The 25,171-nt window shown below is 41.0% G+C and overlaps 1 protein-coding gene across 1 annotated transcript in view; it reads left to right on the top strand.

Moving 5' to 3' along the window:
* Positions 1-25,171, top strand: part of IQCE (IQ motif containing E) — a 2,620,731-nt gene that overhangs the window by 858,516 nt on the left and 1,737,044 nt on the right. Inside the window, exon 10 of the mRNA XM_044089561.1 lies at positions 23,499-23,571. Coding sequence (XP_043945496.1) covers positions 23,499-23,571 — 73 coding nt within the window. The remainder of the gene's footprint in view (positions 1-23,498; positions 23,572-25,171) is intronic.

Below are 25,171 nucleotides of genomic sequence, written 5' to 3'. Positions count from 1 at the left end.
GGAAAAGGGAAAAGAACTACAAGACCTTAGGCACATTTTCATGTCTCCTGTTCCCCGTTTCTAGAGGAATTACCCAGTCAGGACAGCCTTTGTGAGAAAACCATCTAAGCTCCTCTTTCCCAAAGGAAAAAAGGATACTAGAAAGCAGGCCTACTCTAGATCTTCCCCTTCAACACATGCACAAAAGCAGTCCTTTCAGGCCAAACCTGATAGTCTGTGACTACCAGGCTCTAAACTCATCTACCCCTCTCTCTTTTCACCTATCCCTGTCCCTCCCAGCTTGGAAACAGATTACCCAGTCCTTACCATCATTGACCAAGGCTGTTTCATGGTTTGGGAATCTAGGCCATCCTTCAGAGGAATCCCACAACCCACCTCCCCCCGAGACCAAATGGCTTCCTTTCCCCCAGTCCTGCTTTGCCTGCTATCCCAGGGTACAATCCAAGAGGTGCCTCCAAATCAAAAGGGAAAAGGATTCTACTCCAGAATATTTCTAGTCCACAGGAAAACAGGTCCCTGGAGGCCTATCTTAGACTTATCCCACCTAAACACCTTTCTCAAGGTTCCTTCTTTTCACATGCTAACTCTTCGTACACTCCTTCCCCTGATCCTCCCTCAGGCTTACATGGTTTCATTGGACATAAAGGATGCCTACTTGCACATTCCAATCCACCCACACTTCAGGAAATTCCTTTGGTTCTCTGTGGATTTTTCACACTTTCAGTTCTGTGCTTTGCCATTTTGTCTCTCTATGGCCCCCAGAATATTCACAAAATGTCTGGCCCCAGTCATAGCCTTTTGCAGAATGGAGGATATTCAGATATTTACTTACTTGGACAACTTCCTCATCCAGGCGTCATCCCCAAGGTTGGTACAGAAGCATCTATATTACACCATGGACCTGCTGAGGAGTCTGGAGTTCACCCTAAACCTTCAGAAATCTTCTCTGACCCCCTCTGAGGACCATGTGTTCCTGGGCTGCAGAATACTCACTGTCCAAATGATGGCCTGCCTGCCCCAGAAAATATTCTGTCCCTCACCACTTATTTTCAAGGACTAATTCCACTACAACCTTTGCTGCCAGAGAGTTCCTGTGACTCCTGGGATTCATGGCTTACACCATCCCCATGGTATCCTTGGCAAGGCTACACATGAGGAAATTTCTGTGGTTCCTGAGGACAGTCTGGAAACAACACCTTCATCCTCTAGAGGTTGTGGTTCTACCCTGTTTAACAAAAGAACTAATGTTGTGAATTTCACAGATTTCAAAAAATCTGGTTCTCCCTCTACAACCTCTTTCCCCCCAAACAGGATCTGTACATGGATGTGTCAGACGCAGGCTGGTGGGCAACCTTAGGGAATTACAGGGTGAGAGATGTTTGGACCCCTCCCCAGTTGCGGGAGCATACCAACATGAAAGAAATGAGGGCCTTGATTTTTGCCCTACAAATCTTCAAGCCCCACATCCAATCAGGAGTGCTGAGATAGTTCACAGACAACACCACAGTCCCCTGGTACATCAACAAGCAAGGGGGGACAGAGTCATACAACCTTTGCAAGTTGGCTTTGCATGCATGGGAGATTGCTCAACAGAGCCAGATTTCTCTACTAGCCATCTACATCCCTTCAGCTCAGAATGTGATGGCAGACTTACTAAGCAGGTCCATGACCCAAAGCCAATGAATGGATGTTAAACAAGGAAGTGTTCCTGGATCTGGTCCATTGATGGGGTACTCCTCAGGTAGACCTGTTTGCCTCCCCCATGAACAGACAGCTTCTCACATACTTCACCAGGATACACACCCCTGGGGCATGGAAGGTGGACTTTCTTTCCTTCCCTTGGAAGGGGAAGTTTATGTATGGATCCTCCCCCTTCCCTCTTCTTCAGAAAGTTCTACTGAAGATTCAGAAAGAACAACCAAAAATCTTGCTGGTGACCCCCTTTTGACAACACTGGTTTCCCCCTTTTTTATCATCTAGCCAAGGGCAGTCACCACAAGTTACCCCTCAGGATAGACCTACTCACACAGGACAAGGGAACTCTCATACACTTTGAAATAACCAACCTGAACCTAACCCTGTGGGTGATAGAGCTTTGATTCCCTTTACCCACCTTTACACTGAGGACGTGCTACAGGTTCTGCAGGAGGCCAGAAGACCCACTACCAGAAAATCCCATCTATCCAAATGGAAGTGGTTTTCTGTCTGGTGTCTAAAACATAGTTTGCAGCTACTGTCTGCAGAACTGCCAGTGGTCCTCTCATACCTGTGTGAACCGATGAAGACTGGTTTGTCATATTCTTCCATCAAAGCACATTTATCTGCCATCTCAGTATGTTTACTTTTGACTCCTCCCTTGGCATCCAGGTTGGAAGTTTAGCTATTTCTGAAAGGAGTTCTACACACCAGACCACCAATGAAGCCAGTCCCTCCCACTTGGGATCTTAGTTTTGTGTTAGAAAGGCTTACTTTTGCTCCTTTTGAGCCAGCTAAGGACTCTTCTCTTCAGCACTGCACATGGAAAACTGTTCTCCTGGTAGCTATTACTTCAGCTAGAAGGGTCTCTGAACTGCAAGTCCTCATGGCATCATCCCCCTTCACAGTTTTCCATCAGGACAGGGTATACCTTTGTACCAACCCTTCCTTCATGCTCAAGGTAATGAATGAGCTAGCCCTAAATCAGGTCATCAATCTCCCTACCTCCTTTCCTTCTACACAATCCTCTAGTGAAAGGATCCTTTTGTCTTTGGATGTGCACAGACAGCTCAGATACTACTTGGCCAAGACCAAGCCCATCCGTAAGTCAGATAGGCTGTTTATTTCTTATCACCCAAGAGCCTTGGGGCATCCTGTTTCCAAGCAAACTATTTCCTCCTGGATTTCTAAAACCATTACCTTCTGTTACACCATGAATGGAAATTATCTCCTTTGTCCAGTTAAGGGATACTCCACTAGGGCTGTGTCTTCTTCTGGGGCCTTCTTTAAAGTTCTGGATACAGCTTCTATTTTGGAGGCAGCTATATGGTCATCTGTTTACACCTTCACCAAACACTACAAATTGGATACCATCTCCAGGACCAGAGCAGGATTTGCCAGGGCTATTCTGCATGGATTTGTGGAAAATCTCTCTTTTCCTCCACACCCATGTCTTCTGTTGCTTGAGCTTTGGCATTCTCCCTCATGTTGTGGATACTGCAGCATATTAATGGAAGGACATAGAACAGTTGTGTAAAATCGTACCAAAACCATAGAGCTCCTTCTTTTCTATATGCTTCAGTATGGTTTCCCCTGCCTTCCCCCTGATACTTGCCTGACTTCTTGATATTCACTGCTTTCAGGCTGGTGCTTGGCGGCATTCAATTCTGAGGTAGGTACATGCTGACATACGCTTTATACCCGATGTCCATTTATGGCCGATGTGTGCTGAGAGATGAGGACCATCTCACGTACCTTCACAGTAGCATTTTAACTTTGGTAAAACTGCTGGACATACGAGTCATCCAGAGGTGGACTCCCTCACATTATGGATACTGCAGCATATAGAACAGAAGGACATCTATGGCTATGGTAAGATTTTACACAACTATTCTTTCCTGTGATGGCCAGGAATCACCCTTTGCCCCAGTTTAATTCAAACTTTTGTCAACTTTAGAAGAAAAATCCACTTTCAAACTTTACAGGAGCAAATGGAAATATTTCTCTATATGGACAGCAGCACACAGCATAGATACCTACTCTGCCTCTAATCCACAAATGTTACAGTTCCATCCAAGTCAAGTTCTTCTGCAATTAAAGTTCAACTGGCATCTAGGATTTGGGGATAGGATTTGGTTCCTTTCTGCTTGTTGGTTTCCAGTTTCCACCATGGTTTCCACAATAGTTATATAGCTGCCTATGTCCTTATTTATTAAATCCACAATAACTCTTTACATAGCTTCACATGTGAGGCTGGTTAGTCTTGTAGAGCTATAGTTGCCTGGGTTAGTTGATGCCCCAACTTAATGCAGGTGGATGACCGTTGCAATCCTCCACTCATTTGATACAAACCCTGGTTGGAGACTAATACTGAAGAGTCTCTATAGGGGGATTGAAATGTCCTGTCTTTGATTAGTGCTTTGAGGACTTGTTCCTGGGAGATTTGAGGGTGTGTGTGGATGCTGCTGTGTGATCTGGTAGTAGATTGGCTATGTCCTTAGGATTAGCGCATGTGATATAATTTACTCTTAGCTCTGCTCATTTTTGAGCTTTATTTCTGTGGCTTCTAACACAGTTGAAGAAGGCTTTGTGATTATATTTTGTCTTGGCAGCTATATTTACGTCATTTCTAGCTTTGATCAGGGACCAGAGTTCCATGTTAAGTTTGGCAAGAGCATTTTTGGCACTTGGCTGGGTACATCTATTTTAAGTGCATTGAGCTTTTTCCTTATATTGTAGAGTCTGTTTATACTTGGGTCTACCACAAGGGTTTATATTTAAATCTGTCATTGTATTTATTACAGAAGGGGGCAGATGCTTCTATGCAGCTATTTATATGGACATCAACACTTCTTTTTGAGTTTCTCCACTCAAAGCCAGGTATGTGCAAGGGAATTTTCTCAAGATATTCAGATGCATGGCATTGGATTCTCATGCTTCCCCCAATCCTACTCCATATGAGGAAAATCCATTGATACTTCAGGTCAGCCTGGGCTCAGAATCTTCACCCTTTATCTTTTCAAATCCCTTTTTTGGTATTTGTTAACAAGGAGGTTCACTGGTGAGTAGACCAGATCTCTTGCAATCTGGATCTCCTGTTCTCCCTTCTGACCCCTCTCCAGTCTTTCAAAAATGATGCTTCAGACCTTTAGTGGGGAACAGTCCCCAAAGGAGTGAACGTCATGACAAGTAGAAGCACATATTTCATTGAGATGCTGGCAGTGATCACACTTTCAAAGCCTTATCTCTGGTCCCCAGGACACCTAAGTTTACACAGACGACACCACAGTCATGCAGGACATAAACAAATGGGGGGGTACCAGACTGTACTCTATTCAGACCTGGTATGATAACTGAGTGATAACAGCTCCTCTCAGTTTGACTCAGGTCTTCATACATTCTGTCAAGAGTAAAACTTGATTGCAGACAAACTAAGCATGACTAGGACAGGCCATCATGAATGGAAACTTCATCCTGGGGTCTTCCAAGAATTGATCCATCTCTGGGGAACCCCTCAAGTAGATCTGTTTGTCTCCTGTCAGAACAGACAGCTAAAGAAATTCTGCTCCAGGACTCCTTGCAAACAGGCTTAGAAGACAGATGCCTTTTCATTCCTGTGGACTAGAATGTCTTGTATGTTTTTCCAACTTTTCCACTGATCATAGGATCATAGGATCATAGCAAGTTACTAGGCTACTGGCCCTGAGGCTCTTATTAGCCTAGCCAATAAATTAGCCAATGTTCCCACAGGTCAGCACTCGACACCCATGTACAGCAGGAACACAGTTGGAATCCCAGGAGTGTATTTTCTGTTTCCCATCAAGTCATCCAAGTTCCTGTTAAAGATGGATAATGAAGCATTCTGCTTGACATGGAGAGGGAGTCTGTTCCACAGATGGGGAGTCTCTGGGTGACAAATCTGTCCCTCCAGCATGTCCTATTGATGTCGCAGACCAAGTTGAGGTTTTTTGTGCGGGTCACGAGTGGAGTTTGGCTTGCGAATTTGCAGTAATTTCATCAAGGTGGGGTCAGAGATTGCTCTGTATGCCAGACCTAGATCACCTCTGAGGAGTCTGTATGAGATGGATTATTTAGGGATCTTCTAAAAATCCAGAAAGACTCTGCAAAAGTTGTGGTGATGACTCCCTTTTTGCCCAGGTAACAGCAGATCTCCCTTATTTTTAATCTAGACAAGGGCAATTACCACAGGCTTTCCCACAGACTGGCTTTGCTCACACAAGGCAGGTGTAATTTACTACAATCTAACTTGAAAATTCTTCAGCACACTGCCTGGATGATAGAAGTTTTGATACCTTTAATGCACCTTTTCTCTGAGGATGTGTGGCAAGTGCTTGGAGAGATGAAAAAATCTGCTACTCAAAAATCATATATGTCCAAGTGGAAAAGATTTTCTAGTTGTTGCTAGTCCAAGAACCAGGATGCTCTTCAGGATCTCCTGCCTCAGGTTCTTGATTATTTGTTTGAGTTCGTGTTCTCTGGCCTTTCCTTCTCCTGTATTAAGGTTTATTTCTAGACCAATTCTGCTTGTCTGTCCTTAGATCCCCCTTTCTAACCATTATCAAGGTAAACCATTTTTGAAGGGGGTGTTGCATGTGTGCCATCCTAGGAAACAGATGGCTTCTCCTTGGGATCTTAATTGTATGCTTAAAACTTACTCTTTTTCAGTTTGAACCAGCACATCAGGCTGATTTGAGGTTCTTAACACGGAAGACTGTTTTACTCATTGTTTTGACTTCTGCTAGAAAGGTATCTTGAGTTACAGGCACTTATGATGAGTCATCCCTTCTTTTATACCTGAAGCACTCTAAAAGTTTACTTTGAGCCAGTCTGTTAATCTTCTGTATTCTTTCCTACTCCTGAGAACAAGGAAGAAAAAATTATTTACAATCTGGATGTCCACAGGCCGCTCAGATACTAAAGTAAACAAAGTGCATGTCTCCATGACAGCTGATCAGATGTTTTTTCTCCTATGAATGTAAGAGGAAAGGATGACCACTGTCAAAACAGACCATTTCCAAATAGTTGTCTCGTGATATTGCCTTTTGTTATACACACCATATTAAGTCACTTCCAGGCAGGGTTAAGACCCATTCCACATGGGTTTTGGCTTCTTTGGTGGCTTTCTGGAAATGGATGGATTGTAGAAGTATTTTAGAGGTAGAAATTTGGACTTCTATGCTTACATTTACAAAGCACTTCAAACTGGATTCCTTTTCCAGGTCCAGATCGGGCTTTGCTAGGACTGTTTTCCAAGAGCTTCTAGATTCTTATTTTATTTTATTTTATCTTATTTTTTCTTTCTCACTTCTTAGTTTTTAAGCTAAGGTAATCACCCCAAATAGCTTAGCCTACTTCAGCAGTGAATGTTGTAGATAGCGCATTTCTTTAAGTGAACTTACCACAACAGTATATGTTTTAATAGATCACTGTTGCAGTAAATGACCTCCCACCATCCCCATTATTTTGGCTGTTTTTTCCTTTTGCATTGCCAGGTTGTGGATGTGTATACCCTTGTGCATATAGTTACTGTTGGTTTGTTTCCAAGTATACTTTCAGGGCTTTTGCTTCCCTTTTTTTCTAGGCAAAAATCTCAGTCTTTTGATGATCTAACTGTCTTTATAATGGAACTCCCCTTGAGCTCCTGAAAGGGTGTATGATCATGCCCTTAAGCTTTGAAAACTCTCCAGTCACTGGGGAATAACCCAAATACCTTTGTGTACTGCAACAGTGATCTATTAGTACATCTACTGTTCTGATAAATTTATTTACAAAACTGCAGTTTACTTAGGGTGGCACAGTGGCATAGCAGTTAGCGTTGTTTTCTCACAGCAAGAGGTTCTCTGGTTTGATTCTGGGCTAGGGTGACTTCTGTGTGGAGTCTGCATGTACTCCCTGCATTTGTGTGGGTTTTCTCCAGGTGCTCCAGTTTCCTCCCACATTTCAAAGACATGTAGTAGGTGGATTGGACACTAAATTGGCTGTAGATGTGTGTGTGTGTGTGTGTGTGTGTGTGTGTGTGTGTGTGTGTGTGTGTGTGTGTGTGTGTGTGTGTGTGTGTGTACCAGTGTATGTGCTGCACCCTCTGAGGAGGGTTGGGCCTTGGGCTAGCAAACTGAGCCCATAAAACCCATAGCTGATACAGAAACAGTGAGTGCTGAAAGGTGCTCATTGCCCCAAGTACCACATTGTGCATAAATGGGAAAGAGAGAGAGAGAGACTTTACTTATCAAACTCTTATTCTAAAACATTGTTGTTGGAAATGCTAAACTCTGCTTCTTGCTTTCTAAGTCTTCCCTTAAGTGTGCTTACAACACAGTGGCTGTTTTGTCCAGGGCTGCTTCTGAAGGTATAGTAATGCACAGAAATGCATGGATTAGATTACAGAATTTCCCTAATGATGTTAATCCTGTGCTACTGAATATATATTTAGATAGGGATCATCAGTTGGGAAATTCTTCAACCAAAGTATAAAGAAACTGAAAGAAAGGGTGCAGCTTATACAAAGAGTCAAGGACATCCACGCAGTGTACTTGGATCTACTTGAGTCAATTAAGATACATCCAAACACCCTGGTTTTGGATGACTTTAATTACCCGTCCATAGACTGGGTAAATTATACGTGCTCTAACTCATTTGCCCAAAGATTCCTGGACTTCGTTAACTCCAATGCCCTGAACCAGCTGGTTGACACACCCACAAGGGGCTGAAACATCCTGGACCTGGTGCTCACCAACATGGGAGACCGCTGCACAACCCTCAGTGTGTGGCCATCCCTGGTGAGATTTGACCACAAATCAGTCTCACTAGAAGTAACTATAACACAAGACACCCCCCCCCCCTTTAGCAACAATTAGACCAAAAATCCTCTCCAAGGCCAATTACAACCTTTTACATGACAGCATAAATAGCTTCACAGCCCCTCCCCCCACTGATGAAAGAGACACCTCTGCTGAGTTATACACTAGTGCTTTATACCAGCATCTGTACAATTGTATTGACTCTGCCATACCTGAAAGAACCAAAAGCAAGCTTTTCAAGGAAAAACAAACCTGCTTGGTGGACAACTGCCATTAATAGGCTATACAATAGGAGAAAGGAATTGCTGCCTAAGAGCAGGAAGAAACAGCTTCAAAACTGGAAACACTCCCTCCTCAACTTAAACAAGCAACTAAGACTCCTAGTGAAGTCCACCAAAGATAACTACGAATCCAAATTAGCTTTCCTAACTAAGGATAACCACAAGGCTTTATTTAGTTACATCCGTAACCTCAAAGGTAAAGCCCAGATTTGCACTGAACTTGTAATTAATGGTACTACATACATAGAACCTGTGGAAATAGCAAACCTGCTGGCTGCAGGTTCGGTGAAAACTTCACTCCCCTGTCCCTGCCACGTATACCTCAAAGCATCCCAAATACCTGTCCCCTGCCTAGTATCGCTGAGGAGTAGGTCTTAAATGCAGTCCCCAAAGCCAAAAGCACAGTCTCTGTGGGATCAGACAACATCCCAGGCTGTGTTCTACATGAATTAAAACAGGAATTAGCATCACCATTGAGCACGCTTTTCAATCACAGCCTAAGCACTGGCTTTGTCCCAGTGGAATGGAAAACAGCTACCGTCATCCTTTTGCACAAAGGAGGTGCATTCACAAACCCCGGGAACTATAGACTCATTAGCCTGACCAGGCTTATCTGCAAGGCCATGGAGCAAATCATCATGGACCTTATTAACAAAGATATAGGAAATCTCCAAATGATTGACCACACCAAATTTGGCTTTGTCAAGGGGAGATCATGTCTGTTAAACTTGGTGGACTTCTTTGAGACAGGCACCAAAGCCCTAGAAGAGGACAAATCTATGCATAAGGCCTACCTAGACTTAGCCAAAAAGGCCTTTGACACAACCCCCCCACTCAGATATCATTGATATCATTGATAAACTCACCCAGCTGGGTATCAACCTGAGAACTGTCAGGGGGGTTGCAAACTGGCTCACTGATAGAACTCATACGGTCAAAATAGGGAACTTCACCTCCTCCTCCAGCAGACCCATAACCAGTGGTGTTTCACAGAGATCGGTTCTGGGACCCCTACTGTTTGGAATCTTCTTTCCCAAAGTGCAGGCTAAAACTAAAGGACTGTGGCTGACAAAGTTTGCTGATGACTGTAAACTGGGAGCAAGCACTGAAACCCATAGTGATGTCAAAATCCTGCAAGAAGGACTTACACAGACTAATGACTGGTGCCAAAGTCATGATCTTAAGTCTTTTATTCGAGAATATTCCTATTTCCAAGAAAAGGCTCATGGAGACCTATTTTGGACCTTTCTTTTGGTCCCAAAATGTATCATGTTACCTTTAAAACTATTTTTCCTCTTCCGTCTCCCAAGGCCTTTCTAGTCTTCTAGACTTCAAAGATGCCCCTTTGCAAATCCTAATTCACAAAAAGCAAAGGTGTTATCTAAGATTCTTTGCCTTGGGATTGTACTTTCAGTTTAAATCCTTGCTTTTGATCTTTGCTCTACTCCAAGAGTTTTTGTAATGTGCTCAGTTGTAGCCTTTTGCAGACCTTAAGGCATTCACATTTTCCCATATTGGATGATGGTTTCCTCTCGGCTCCCTATGTCCAAGACACCCTAATAGCTATTCAGTTCACTGTTTATCTTTTTACCAGCCTGGATTTCAAACTAAATCTAAAAAAGTCTTATTTAAACCCCTGTAACAGGTTAGTGTTTGTAGGGTACCTTCTAAATACCTCTCTATCCATTGCTTACCTCCTTCCAGACAAAGCATCACTTTCCAGCTCTATCTCTTGAATCTGGCCCATCAAAACAACTACACAGCAAGAAATTTCCTCAAAATTCTTGGATACATGGTATTGTCTATCCTAATGGTCCCATTTGCCAGACTACAGTTGAGGAATTCCCTGCAGTACATCAAAACAGTCTTCGGTCCAGCATCTTCATCCTTTATCCTTTCAAATTTCAGTGCTCAGTTTAATCAAGAATGAATTATGGTGAGCCATTGATGTCGTGTTAAATCCAAGCTTCCCATATTCTTTCCCTCATCATGCTCAGTTAATCTTGGCAGTTGTTTTGGACTTTGCTTGGAGGACAGGTTCAGTGCATGTGAGGGCCTTATTTCTGGAACAAGCATGTAAATCTCAAGGCGATGATGCCTGTAATAAAAATTGAAAAGCTTTTAATCAGCTGTGGACCACTGGACCCGTGTTAGTGATGACAGACAACACCACATGGTGTATAAATAAACAAGAGGGAAAAAGTCATAGTGATATGCAGACTAGCCATGACTGCCTGGGAATTGGCAATATACAGCCCCACTGTGCAGGCCACATACATTTATTCAGAGCAGAACACATAGAAGACACTTGGAGAAGATACAAGATAGGCCCTCATGAATGAATGCTACACCCGGAGGTCTTCCAGGAGATTGTCCATTTCTGGGAAGCTCCCCAGGTAAAGACCTGATTGTCTGTTATCTCAACAGACAAGTAAATTAATTTTATTCCAGGGCCCCTTGCAAAAAGGCCTGGAAAACAGATGCATTTTCTTTCCTGTGGATGGCATTATTATTCTTTGCCATTTCTTCTTGCCCCTGAAATCCAGACTTCTTCTAAAGATCAAGATGGACTTACCAAAGATGCTTTGGTTCTCTCTACTCTTGCATCTGGACAGGAGCAATTTCCAAAAACTTCCTCACAGCAGGCTTTCTCACTCAGGACAAGAAATCCATTATTAAACCCAATATTCAAAATCTCCACCTAAGTTTTTGATCCCATTTAGTTACCTTTTTTCAAAGGATGTGCAACAGGTATTAAAGTAGGCTAGAAAAGCATACTTAGCTAAATGGAAAAGATTTTCTAGCTGGTGCCGTAAAAGAGAACAGTATCCATCCCAAGCAAAGGCTATTGTGGTTCTTCAATTCTGGTGTGAATTGCTTCACTGAGGTGTAGAGCACATTTGTATTAAGGTACACATTGCAGCTATTTCTGCTTGCCTGACTTTAGATCACCCCTTTCTTCCTTATTGCAAGTTAAACAATTTTTGAAAGAGGTTTAACATATTAGACCACAGAAAACAAGTGGCACCTCCTTGGGATTGTAATTTTGTATTGGAGAACTTAACTCTCTCCCACTTTGTACCTGCAGACAATTCTTTAAAACTTCTGACATGGAAGACTATGTATATTGCTGTGACTTCAGCTAAATGGGTAACTGAATTGCAGGTCTTAACGTCTACACAAGCTTTTCTAACTTTTCATAATTATAAGGTGAGTCGTTGAACCAACACTTCCTGTATGCGAAAGGTATTATCTGAGTTCACTTGAAATTAGACCATTCATCTCCTTTTGTTTTATCCTTAACCCCCAAAACAGGGGAGAAAGAATCCTGCATACTTTAAATGTCCATAGAAAGTTGTCATTTTACCTGGACATGATTAAAGATTTTAAGAAATCTGACCAAATTTTTGTTCCCTCTGATGTAGAAAAAAGAAAATACAGTTAGTATTTAAACAAATCATTTTTATATGCCTTCTCAGGCGGTTCCATTTTTTTTTTTTTTTTTTCTGTCACCATGGTATTTGCCCCCCCCCCCCCCCCCCCGAATGTTAAAGCTCATTCTGCCAGAGTTGTGTTTACTTCTGAGGCATTTTGGGGCATTTTGGAAAGGGATGGACAGTAGGTCTATCCTAGAAGCAGCTACTTGGTCTTCTGTATACAACTTTACAGGGCACTTCAAGGTAGAGTCAGTCTCAAGAGTTAGGGGAGGATTTACAAAAGTTGTATTACAAGTACTCTGGACCTTCCACATCCTCTCAGTCTTCCTAAGCTGTAGCAGTCATCCTGTGCAGTTATCACTACTCTGAGTGATCTCATAAAGAACATAGTCAAGCTGTATATGTTGACCTAACATAACAGTATATGCTCAGAGAGATCAGTGTTACAGTATCGGCACCCTACCTGCTTCCATTTTTATTCTTCCTTTCCTGCTGTTCCAACAGCAGGGCTGAGGTATCCTACGTTACCTTTGCCCTCCTGACATGACATGACAATTTTTACTAGTTCTGACTGAACAGTAGTAGAGCTTCAGGCTTCAATCTCTCCTTTGGGCAAAAAAGCTGTAATTGTTGTCATGCATGTACATCCCATTTTTACCAGCACTTACCCTCGTGCTAAGGGCAGACATATAGTGTGTTAAGGGAGGAGGCCAAAGCTTTTGTAGACTGGTTAGATGTTTTAACTTTGTATGGATATTACCCATATAGTTATGGCTATGGCTACAATGATCTGTTCAAACATCTACTGCTATGATAAGTTAACATACAGAAGTGTACTTTTCTTCTGGTCAAGGTTCTCAAAAAATTTACATGCTTTGGTATGAATAAATCCCTCTCTGTGAGAGATAGATGTCTGTGCCATTGTGAGCTATAGGGCTTACTTTTAAGCAGCACTTCACCAGTTGATTCAGTTTACAGGTTCTGCTACAGTAATATGTTGTGTATACACACTGCCACTAAATTCATACTATAATTTGTGATGAATATATGTAGCATATAAAAATATCATGTGTATCAAACATCCACTATGCTACAAGTACAATAACCCCAGTTCTGTACTGAATGGAATGAGTTATGGAATGGGGATAACCCATTCATGTTTATGTGGCTGTTGCCCGGCCTGTGTATGACGTAAAATCAAACAGCTGCAATGCTAGCTCCCACCTGCACAAGATGGTGTTCATATTTCCTTGACTATTTTAACCCATGCAGGGGTGCATTTACATTTACTAGAATATGTGTAGAATAGAATATGTGGAGATATGCTCTAGAGAGAAGAGGAATGAAGGTCAGCAGGACTAAGACAGAATATATGTGTGTGAATGAGAGGAAGGATAGAGGAATGGTGAGGATGCAGGGAGTAGAGGTGGCGAAGGTGAATGAGTTTAAGTACTTGGGATCAACAGTTCAGAGTAATGGTGAGTGTGGAAGAGAGGTGAAGAAGAGAGTACAGGCAGGATGGAGTGGGTGGAGAAGAGTGTCAGGAGTAATTTGTGATAGACGAGTACCAGTAAGAGTGAAAGGGAAGGTCTACAAGAGGGTAGTGAGACCAGCTATGTTATATGGGTTGGAGACAGTGGCATTGACAAAAAGGCAGGAGTCAGAGCTTGATGTGGCAGAGTTGAAGATGTTACGATTTGCACTGGGTGTGACGAGGATGGACAGGATTAGGAATAAGTATATTACAGGGTCAGCCCAGGTTGGAAAGTTTGGAGACAAAGCCAGAGAGGCAAGATTACGTTGGTTTGGACATGTGCTGAGGAGGGATGCAGAGTATATTGGGAAAAAGATGCTAAGGATGAAGCTGCCAGGTAACAGGAAAATAGGAAGGCCTAAGATAAGGTTTATGGATGTGGTGAGAGAGGATATGCAGGTGGTTGGTGTGACAGAGCAAGATGCAGAGGACAGGAGGAAATGGAAACAGTTGATCTGCTGTGGCGACTCCTAACGGGAGCAGCCAAAAGAAGAAGAAGAATGTCATGTCGCAATAAATAATATTGCAGAAAATGTAGTGCCCACTTAAATGTGAGACATTCTCATTCTGTGGCAGAGTAACTCATCTCAACCTTACCAAGGCTTCTACTTAAGGAGCAAACTGGGTACATTTTATCCCCCTTCCTGATGTACCAGGGCTCCCATCCCCACTTCAGATCCATTTGTGTATACAAAAAGTTTATTAAAGTCAGGGTAGCCGTGACTGACTCTGAATATAAGGTAGTTTTCAGTATGTTAAAAATCTTATCTACGTAAGTGTTTTACCTTTTGTAAGTTGTGTCAAAGGAAAAGCTATGGTAGCAAAGTTGGGTGCAAACTTTCTATAGTAGCCTAATTGTTGTGATTTATACTTTGTTGAGTATAAGTTTTGTTGACAAAGTGCATTGCTATAACTTTAAATGGAATGTTCCATTTATTGATGTCAGGGGATATAAGAATTTCAAATTGTTAAGTGTTCTTGTGGTGTGTGAGCTGTGCTTGCATACAAGTGAGTGGGGTTTAGTTGGTTTAACTGGTTAGGGTTAGAATAAGGGCTAGATTAGGAGATAAATTTAGTGATGTCTGTGTGAATGTTTTTGAAAATGTGTGGGTGAGTGTTTCTGGGTTATGGTTAGAGTAATGGCTAGGTAAGGTGATAATTATAGGGTTTTGTTTGTGTGGTTGTGCATTGGCCATGTGTGTATGTATGTCTGTGCCAATTTTGCATAATGGTACTGTGAGATAAAGGATGTTTGGTAAAATAATATGTAAGGCTGGAGTAAGGGGCAGAAGTAGGTTTAGGGTTAGGGTCAGGGTTAGCATACATAATTACCTAAAGTATGGGAAAAAGTATTTTTGTGAACTTCAGACCAGCACAAATCTGTGTCAAGAAACATTAGCTTTCAGAAGAGAGAAGTTAGGCTACTGTCAAACATGTAATTAGTCTCCAGGAAGAGATGACTGTAATAGCCACTGTGCTAACTAGCCCCACTTCTAAAAACTAAGCAAGGATGCTGATTTTGCCTTTTAAAGATATACCCTTAGAAGAATCGAGCTCAGGCTGTCTTTTACAACTTACATAGAAGCAAGCAAAGTATGAAAGACCAAGCAAGGTACTGACTATATGGACTGTCAAAAATTAAAAAAAGTAACTGCTTACTAGAAATGGTTAATCTTCTGAAATATAAGAAATAACATTTCTTAAGTTGCTATTTAATTCAAGTAAAATAATAAGATCAATATGTCTGACTTAAGCACATTTTAAAATTCTGGTTAGAATCAGAAGTGAGTAGTCTAAATAAAATGATAGGCATTTTAACAGTTGATAAATTCAAGAGGGCTCTCCCAAGTAATTTCCATAAGTAAGCTTTTCAGGATTATCCTCAAGAGTACTGATAAACTGTTTTTTGAACTGAAAAGTTACTAGCTAAGTCAGCCCAGTTTAAAACTGAGCAACCCAAGTCTATATCTAAGAATGTGTATAAAAACTGTCAGCAACTGAAAGAGTATATTTTTGGTGTAGGAAGAGAGGGTCTACTGTTTGCTTAACTAGTAAGAGGAATGCTGTGACTGTCAGAAAGTTTGATTTCTAACCAACATGTTGATAAAAACATGCCAATGAAATGTGATAAAGGAACTACTAACTGTCACCACTGACCAAAACTTCCCTCAGTTCAAAGCACTGTGGAGGTTGAGGGGAGCAGCACAGTTAGATACTCTGTGGTCTAAATATGCCCCTAGTAAAATGGGGATCAGAGGGCAGTAAAAATTTACAGATGCCTTCCAAAGAGAAAGAGAGAGGTGTAGGAAATTTAAAAAGAACAAGAATTTGGCTTTGAAGAACCTGCTTGTTATCACAAATGTGTTAAGAATTACCAGAAAAGCCCACATGTTAAGATAGTAAAGGAATCAATGTAGAAATTGAAAGGGAAGGACCCATGATGCATTTTATGAAACCTTGTCAGAATATTCCTGATGTTGAAGTAATGAAGGATAACTATGTAGAGGCAGAAAGCAGAGTCTCCTAGCAATAAACCCATAAAGAGAAGGAAGTTAAATGGAAAACAGTCCTAAGTCTCCCTCTGCAATGTTATAACAGACAGTCAGCAGCTTGTTAGCAGCAGGTAGATTAAAAAAAACAGAAGTTATTATGATAAAAGTAAAGGAACTGCCAACACCAAAATGAAAAGCAGACAAATCACTGTAATGTATCCCCTTTGTAGGGGAAGGAGCAGGAGAAGATATACCTGTACCTGTATTTGTAGGTGAAGAGGCTATACACTCTACTTCATGTCATTGCACTGATAGAAAAGGGTTTCTGACTGTGCAATATTTAAGCAATAACCGATGACATGGTGTGGTATATTGAAGATTTACCCATGGATGGTGTGGTTTAATCACAAGGGCGAAGCCCGAGTGATTAAATAATGCCAGCCGTGAGTAAATTTCAATATACCACAACCACGGAGTTGGTTATTGCTAATATACAATGACATTATTTAAGAAAAAAACATACTTACTTTTCTTAAATAATGTCTTTGTATAGCGGTGCATTACTGTTCTTCCGCTGGTTGTGGTACACTGCTTCCTTGTTTTGATGTACTGAGCATGTGTATGGGACTTGCGTCCCACGCATACCCAGTACATCAATGCTTTGAAACAGAAGCAAAGGAGAAAAGAAAGTCTCCGTTTTTTTTTTTTCTTTTGTTTTATTTGTTAAAAAAAATGTTTTGAACACTTTATACCAACAGGAAAAAGTCTGGGTGACCGGACCTTTTACCGTTGGTATATTGTGGGATTTACAATGGGCACACTGGCCAATCAGCATGCACATTTTGGAATATTAGTGGGGGGTCATTGTATAATTACAACTAAACAATGAAATGTTAAGTGAACACAATAGGTTCATAGGTTCGTACTAGGCTATCTGCCCTAAGGCATTTATAAGCCTAGCCAGAGTGTATGTGGCTTACACCACGCCTTAGGATGAGAATACTACGCCCTTTTAGGGTTAAGTTTACTATGCCTCTGTCTAGTAGTGACAGAGAGATGACCCCCGGGGTAAACCTACGATCTCCCATCCATTCGTCGAGATTTCTCTTGAATAGAGTCAGTGAGGGGCTCTGCCTAACATGGACTGGGATTCTGTTCCAGAGTGTAGGGAGCCTCTGGGTTATGAATCTGTCCCTCCAGCACGTCCTATTTATTTCTGTGTTGAGGTTTAAGTCACTTGTTCTCGTGGCTCTGATGGATTTGGATTTTCTGAGGTGGAGCATGTCCATTAATTCAGGATTGGACATGGCCTTGTACGCCAGGCACAGATCACCTCTGAGTAGGCGGTATGCGACTGAATAGAGCTGGAGTTTTTTCAGTCGGGCATATGACATATGTTTAAGACCCTTTATCCTCTTGGTGAGGAACTTTTGGGGTCTTTCCAACTGCTGCAGGTGTCGGGTGAGATACATCCCAAATGGGGCATTGTACTCAATCATTGGCCTGATAAGAGAAGAGTACAGGGGCACAATGACCTCTCTTGATCTAGATGTGAAACCCTTCATGATAAGGTGGGCAATATAGAAGGTCTTCCTAACCACTTTGGCAATGTGAGTGTCAAATGAGAGGTTACTGTCAACCTGGGTCCCTAGGTCCCTGATTACCTCTTCCGTACTTAATGGATTACCACCTATGTGGTAATTTGTGGGTACCTTGTTTTTCCCAATGGGATGACTATACATTTTTTGGCGTTCAGCTTAAGGCCATGGCTCTGGCACCCGTTTCTATGAGGCCTCTCTGAAGGATGTTTGTGTCCGCTGGAGTATCAATTATGGCGCCCAGTTTGCAGTCATCTGCGAACTTTGTCAGCCACAATCCTCCTATGTTTGCCTGTACCTCGGAAAAATAAATGCAGAACAAGAGGGGTCCCAGGACTGAGCCCTGTGGGACACCGCTTGTGACTGGCTTGGAGTCTGACATAGCTCCAACAACTCTGACCCTGTGGGTTCTGTCCTTGAGCCAGTTTACAACCCATCTCATGACATATGGGTTTACATTTAAGCTGGTGAGTTTGTCTATGATGCCTGAGTGGGGTATTGTGTCAAAGGCTTTTGCAAGGTCAAGGTAGGCTGTGTGAGCTGCCTTACCCTCATCAATGGCCTTAGTGACTGTTTATACTTGTGTCATTGCGTCCTTATGCCTAGCCTGTACCAGTTCCACTAATGTTTCCTGGACTTCAAACTGTCCAGTCAGCTTTCTTGGGATCTTGTATGCTTTCTCCAATTCTCGAAATGTCCAGATGGACCCTTTCCTTATCTATAGCTTCTTATCCCCTGTCTGTCTCACTGCAAACATCTGGTCAGTTGTGCTGCATCCTTATATGAATCTGAACTGCTCATCTCCCATCTTAATTTCTAGTACTCTTGAGTATTCATTTATCAGTCACTGTGTCTAGCATTTTCCTGCAGTGTGACAGGAGTTTGATACTCACAGCTGTGGGTAATACAGAAGTATCACCTTTGTTCTTTACGCTACCACTAGAATGATTATTCTCCTGTCATCCGGGACGCACCTTTTTCTCCTTACTGCTATGAGTATGATCAGGAGTCATTTCTCCCAACAGCTTGATCATATCTGTTGTGACTTCATCTGAGCCTGCTGCTTTCCTTGACTTCATTTTCCTTAATGCTGTTCTTATTTTTTCTATGGTTCTTCATTTTTCATCTTAAGCTGTGTACAGCTTCTGTGGGTATTTTCTTCATTCAGAACTTGCTGGAATTACTCCTTCCATCTGCCTTTGAAATCTCATTAACTGGTCAGCAGATTGTTGCTAGCATCCCTTATGAATGGAGCTTGATGTCTAGCTTTTTTATCTTTCTGTCTTTGCCTTGCAACCTGTTATAGGTTTTTGTGCCATCTGCTAATTCACTTTAATGAAGCTGTTAGTGTCTCTGATGTCTTTTTCTTTGCTATTATGACTGCTCTCATAGTCCCTTTGCTAGCTACCCAGTGTTTCTTCTTAGCTTAGTCCATCTTTTCTTTCTCTTCCTTTTTTCTTGCAATCCAGCATTCCTTTGAGAACTTTATGGACTTCTGCATTCCATCACTAGTTTTCCTTATATATGTTGTTTCCATATCTAGTTTGGCCCATATCTCTTCTGTAGTCTTGACACATACTGTTTTGAGAAACTGCCATTCGTCTTTAACTCCACCTATTTCCTCCTGTTCTTCTTTTGATGTTAAAGTCCTGAGTATTTCCTTGAACTCTTGTACTGTCTCAGCTGGCAAACCATGTGTTGGCCACTATCAAGCCATTTGCCAAACAAAAGTCTAGAATCACCTCTCTTTTATTCCTCTTGTCCCACCCATGTGGACCTAGGCAGTCTTCATATCCTGTTCTGTCTGTCCTGATATAAGCATTCAGTTCCCCTCATACCACCTTACTTATGTGTGCTAATCCTAACCCCCCAAGTCTGACACATTACTTTACCAAAAATGCTTTCCTTAACAGTGCCACCAAACAAGACAAGTAATGACGCATGCATCCTGCATACATACCATCACACATGCACAGTTGTCACCTAACCTAGCCATAATTTGAACCCTAAGTAATAAAGACTTACTGCTACACTACAAAACACAAATGCACACCCAAAACTAAAGTTATCCCCTTACCTAGCCTTTAGTCTAACCTTAACTGGCAAATCCATACTTACTTTAATGCAGGCATAGCTCACACATAGCAGACAGAGTCAACGAACCAACATTCAAATTCTCTGAACACGGACAAATGCAACTTTTGACTGAAAGCGGTGGTAGAATACTCTTGACAAAACATGCTTTTGACATTGTATCCTGCAGCCATATAAACGTCACTAGTAAAATGAAGTGAGAAGTATGCTTACCAATCTGAATTCATCACAAAATCAGATGTTACTCCAGATTTATAGAATCTGAAGAAATTATTCAAGTACATCAAAAATTCTACTAGCTTCCTCAGATTTACCACCAAATAATGCCAAGGTAAGGTAGAAATCCTTGATCTCTCCATCTGCAAAAAAAAAAAAAAAGATTCCTGGCTGGAGTATATCAGCACAAGATCATCAACACCATTTTTAACAAGTATGAGAGCTGAAAGTGAATAGTGACAGTGCATAGACAGCTTTTACTCTTTCCATTTTCAGAACAAAATCAACATGATCCGTGGTCTATATTTCCATGTATCTTTGAGTTGTTATGAAAATCACCAGCAAAGTAATGAGGCCTTAGGAAAAGTTATTGTGGAGAGTTAATAAAGGCCATGTGTAAACATTTCAAAGTAAAGGGTTACCATGCCAAAGAGTGGTTGGTTGAGTTTAGGTATTTTGGAATCATTAGCCAAGAAAAAGCCCAAAGTCCACAAGCCAGCATAAGCACTTTTGTCCTAGTCAGATACCTGGACTTGATGACTTCCAGGTGTATGACTAGGACAAAAACTCTTAATAAAGGATTTGTCTTGTTCAGCAGGTCTGAATGATTCTTACCAGTGTTTTTCTGTGCATTTTAAGATCTTCTTTTGCTGTTTTTCATCAGAAAGCCTAACAACATTTTGTTGAAAGTGCTGCTATAGGCTTCTGTCTGGTTCATGCATTATGTCACTTTGGAGGCTGCATATCCTAGACATATACTCATCATGATCTATGTTCTTATGTTGTAGTTTAACAATGTATTGGAATAACTGTGGCATTTGTGTGGTATTGTGCCCTAGACCCTTGATGATGGCTAAAAGACCATGTTTTAGTTGCCCAAAATAGTATATGCCATTACTGTTTAATATGTATTAAGCTCAGAGTTCTTATGAAAATGCTGTTTACTTCTTTAGCATTAATCAGCCTTAAATGTAAATGCCATTATTGTACCATCTTGCATAAGGAAAACTTCCCACTTGTTTATAGCACTGTTCCATGTAACCATGAGAAGGACTATCTCAGTATAATATATCTGGAAAAAGGTTATCCTGACATTTTGTGATACACTTAGAGACCTGAGGTTGTGTTAAGCCCTTGGAACATGGCCCCAGTTAGTGCCCAAGTGGTGCCAAAATTTCTAGAAACTTGTACTATTGACGTCAGGGTCACACACAGAGGCAGTGCCTGGACTGTTTTCTAGGGCATGTTCAAGGGAAGCTTGTTACCAAATGACAACTGTTTTAAGAATGTGGGACTGCATACCCAAAATCAATCAAGGAGGTGCTAAGTCTCCTCTCTGTAATGCAAGCATGGAACAATGCCCAACCAGAGATCCAGTGGAGCCAGATGAAAGCTCATTATTCCTTGTTCCACATGGATAGATGTCTGGGCAGCAATTGCATGGGAAGCCCTTTAATTAAACATAAGATTTTAAAGTATAGGCTAATTTCTGCTAATGCAATTCTGTGCACATTATACTATGCTGCATTGAGAGATCCAATTCTTTATATGTTTGTTTCCTTTCCAGTGATGTCTTCAGTCATTACTACATTTAAATGTCTGGTTTGGGAGGAGCTTGAAAACAGTTTTATACTCATATATTTTAAATCTGAAACTCCTTGTGAAAAGAAAGGTAGCTTGGTGACACACTAGGGTAAAGGAATAGGTGTGAATCCAATGGTTTGTTCTGAAGGGGGGCACCCATGCAGGGGGAAAAGTGGTAGTTTCACAAAGTACAATACCTTGCCATTTTGGGGAGGAGTTGGCATAATGGTTAAGGTATTTACCTCACAGATACAAGGTGCAAGGTTTGATTCTGATCTCTGTTTATTGCTTGTGCTTGTAATGGTCTGCAGACTGATAGCCTAGTATTAAAAAATAAAAAAAGGGTTGGTATAATGGTTAAGATGTTTACCTCACAGTTACAAGATACAGAATTTAATTTTGGAGGGAGGTTGGCGTAATGGTTAAGGTGTTTACCTTACAGACACAAGGTGCAGGGCTTGAAACTCGCATGGGGTAATTGGCTAGGCTTAAATGGCCCACAAGACAGTTAGCCTAATACTGACCTATGAATTGCCAGACCAAAGCTGTTGATTTTGTTATTGCCATTCCTATAACTGGATTGTCCCCTATTCTTGAAACACTTGCCATACTCAACATGTTGTACATGGGGGTATCTTTTAGGAGGAGGAGGAGGGTCAAGTCATCTTCATAGTAGATGGCTTCACTTACAGGAAAAACAATCATTTTGTATGGCATGAAGCTAGATTGATAACACTCTGTTTAAGTCATTAACAGAAGATAAATTGCATGACTGTCAGTCAGAAAATATGCATCTACACATGAAAGATAAGAGTTGGTTATATTTTATAAAACTGAAAAATATAATCAACAAAAAGATTCCAGGGTGTATCTGCAACATTCAAATGAACTGGAAGAATACCAAGGAAATGCAAGCTTGAAGATATCTGGAGAGACACTGAAAAATCAGAGCAGAAGTGATTAAGAGAAGCCCACTTTGAGTCTGGGATTTAGATTAATGATGTTGATGATCAGAAATCTAGGTAAGACTTCTAATTGTGGAAATGATAAGGAAGCTTTGTTTGGTACTGTGACCTAGGAAAGGAGAAGTGTTGTAGGGGTATTATACCCAAGGATGTATCCTTGTTGGATGATAGAAAGAAGACTGGTTAAGCTGAGATAAAAGAGGACTTGTCATTTAACAATACACCAATTTTGCTGAGGGAGAAGCAGAGTTAAAATTTACTAGCTTTGTAAGGAGTTTTTTCTTAAATATGGAAATGATTTGTTAAAGATAAGATTAGTGAGATGAAGTAGTATGAACTGACACTGTCTAGCAACTGACATGATGCTAGATTAAGCACACAAGGGCTAAAGTTATACATAGAAAAAAAATGTCCCTTTGATGATGCAGTGCCTTGAAGCAGGGAGGGACCAGTGCTGGAAACTGCTCAAAAGAAAACAGAGAAGGGCAAGATGGTAAAAATGGCACCTGGGAAGTTGCCATGGAGGTGTTCAACAGCAATAGTGTTGGCAAATCGACTGCCACAGATGGAAAAAAAGTGCAAACAGGAGAGTAAAGACAGCTTGCCAAGCATTCTTTGACTGATAAAGGAATTACATTTATTTGAAAATAAGTCATTTGCATCTTGGTTTGAGCAAATAGGACATATGTGGTAATGTTGATTTTCTAGGAATAGGACTTCGTCAGAAGTGAACTTATAAATGCTGTGTGAAAAATGTTTTGTGATCACATATTTTTCATTTTAGTAAATTACAGGCAGACACAAAGACATCCAATATCGAGGAGTTGAAGATAGCCTTGGAAGAATGCTTCGAAGAGGTGAGCTGTTTCTACAGTTGTCTATTATGTTTATGCTTCATTATGCCTACATTAATATATCCTCCATTAGTACCTCTGTCCGGAATGTTAGATTTTGAGTCTAGAAGACCTAATCTGCCAGGATAAATGGCAGAATTAGTCATTAATTTCGTTTTCACCAGTGCAGAAACCAGCTGCATAATTTGTTTTACCCTGTTTCTGCTACTTTTGTTTGAATATTGTTTGCATTTAGTTTAAGTATTTTGCACAGTGACTCTCTGGAAGAATGCCTTTTTTTGCCTACACTGTACATTGCAACTTTTGAATCAGTCCAACAAAGAGCTCCACAACTCTGTTACTGTTTTTTTTTGTGTGTACTTGCGTATTATCTCAACCAAATTTCCGCGGTTGCAGAAATCACATAGTTCAAGTGAAATTAATGCATGTAAGACTTGAAGGAGTTTGAATAGCACTTTCAAGTCTTACATGCACAATCTGGTTGTGACTGAGTACGTCTAAAACCCATGATCAAAGCAATAGTCCCACTGTACAAATTGCTGTAAAAAGGGTAAGTTATAAGGTCTTGTGGACTGTACACCTTGTAATGTACCCTTTTTATGGGCAAAGAACTACGAAGTAAAATTATATGTCAGAACTGCTATGTACTAAAATAAAACTGTACGCAATGTATACCACATTCAGTGACTACAAGTAGGAGGAGAAATGTTGGAAATAGGCATCTCTACTCCTATCTTAAAAAAGTCGGCAAACCAACAGTTTTTACAACGCATGCCTTGGAAATCTATACATATTAGAGTGCAGTGAAAGGCTTTGAGAGCATTGCCATTGCATGCGTGAAAACCAGGAAGATGAATTTGGCAATTGTTTTTCTTCCTGATGGTAATACAGACTTATGCTTCGGCAGTAATGACTTACAACACCACCTTACGGTGTTTCCTGCACTTGTTTTGATTCCAGGGTGTGAATTCCGCAACCGCGAAAATCTGGTTGCGATAATACGCAAGTACCTTTTTTTGGAAAGATTGGCTTTGATTTTCTGCTTGAAATTTTGTCTGTTCAGTCTCCAGCTATTTTCAACTGCAGAAAAACCTGTAAGAAAATTAGAAGTCATGAGTCCAAAGATTTAATTTGTAGTTCAGCGTGAGTGATCTCACTGACTAACCAGCGGTGATTAAATGTGACATGTTTTTTTTCATATTGCAAATGAAAAAGCCATCAGGTTTTTTTTGATGTTTGCTGGGGTCTGCTTCACATGACTGAAAACTGAAAATAACTGAATTTCATTTAACTGAGAACATGATACCTAATTTTCAAAATACCGAAAACTCATTTGACTGAGTCTCATTATTACTGAAAGCCTACCATGCTGAATTTCAAAATACTGAATTTTAAACCATAGACACGGTGTGTTTCCCTTCACCTGTGTCTTGCTTGTGATTAAAAAACATTACTGTAACTTAAAGTGCTGACTGTCAGAAGACTGATAGTAGCATAGAAAGTAGTGTTGTAGTGTTTCTAAATGTTAGTATGTCTCTACATTTTTATGGGAGGTATCTAAAGTAATATGGCGGATATTTCATGCACTCCTGGCAGTAGTGGC

The sequence above is a fragment of the Protopterus annectens genome, chromosome 12.part0 (assembly GCF_019279795.1).
Source record: "Protopterus annectens isolate FY-2018-M chromosome 12.part0, PAN1.0, whole genome shotgun sequence".
Classification (NCBI taxonomy): Eukaryota; Metazoa; Chordata; order Ceratodontiformes; family Protopteridae; genus Protopterus; species Protopterus annectens.
This window is presented reverse-complemented; position numbering and strand designations above follow the sequence as displayed.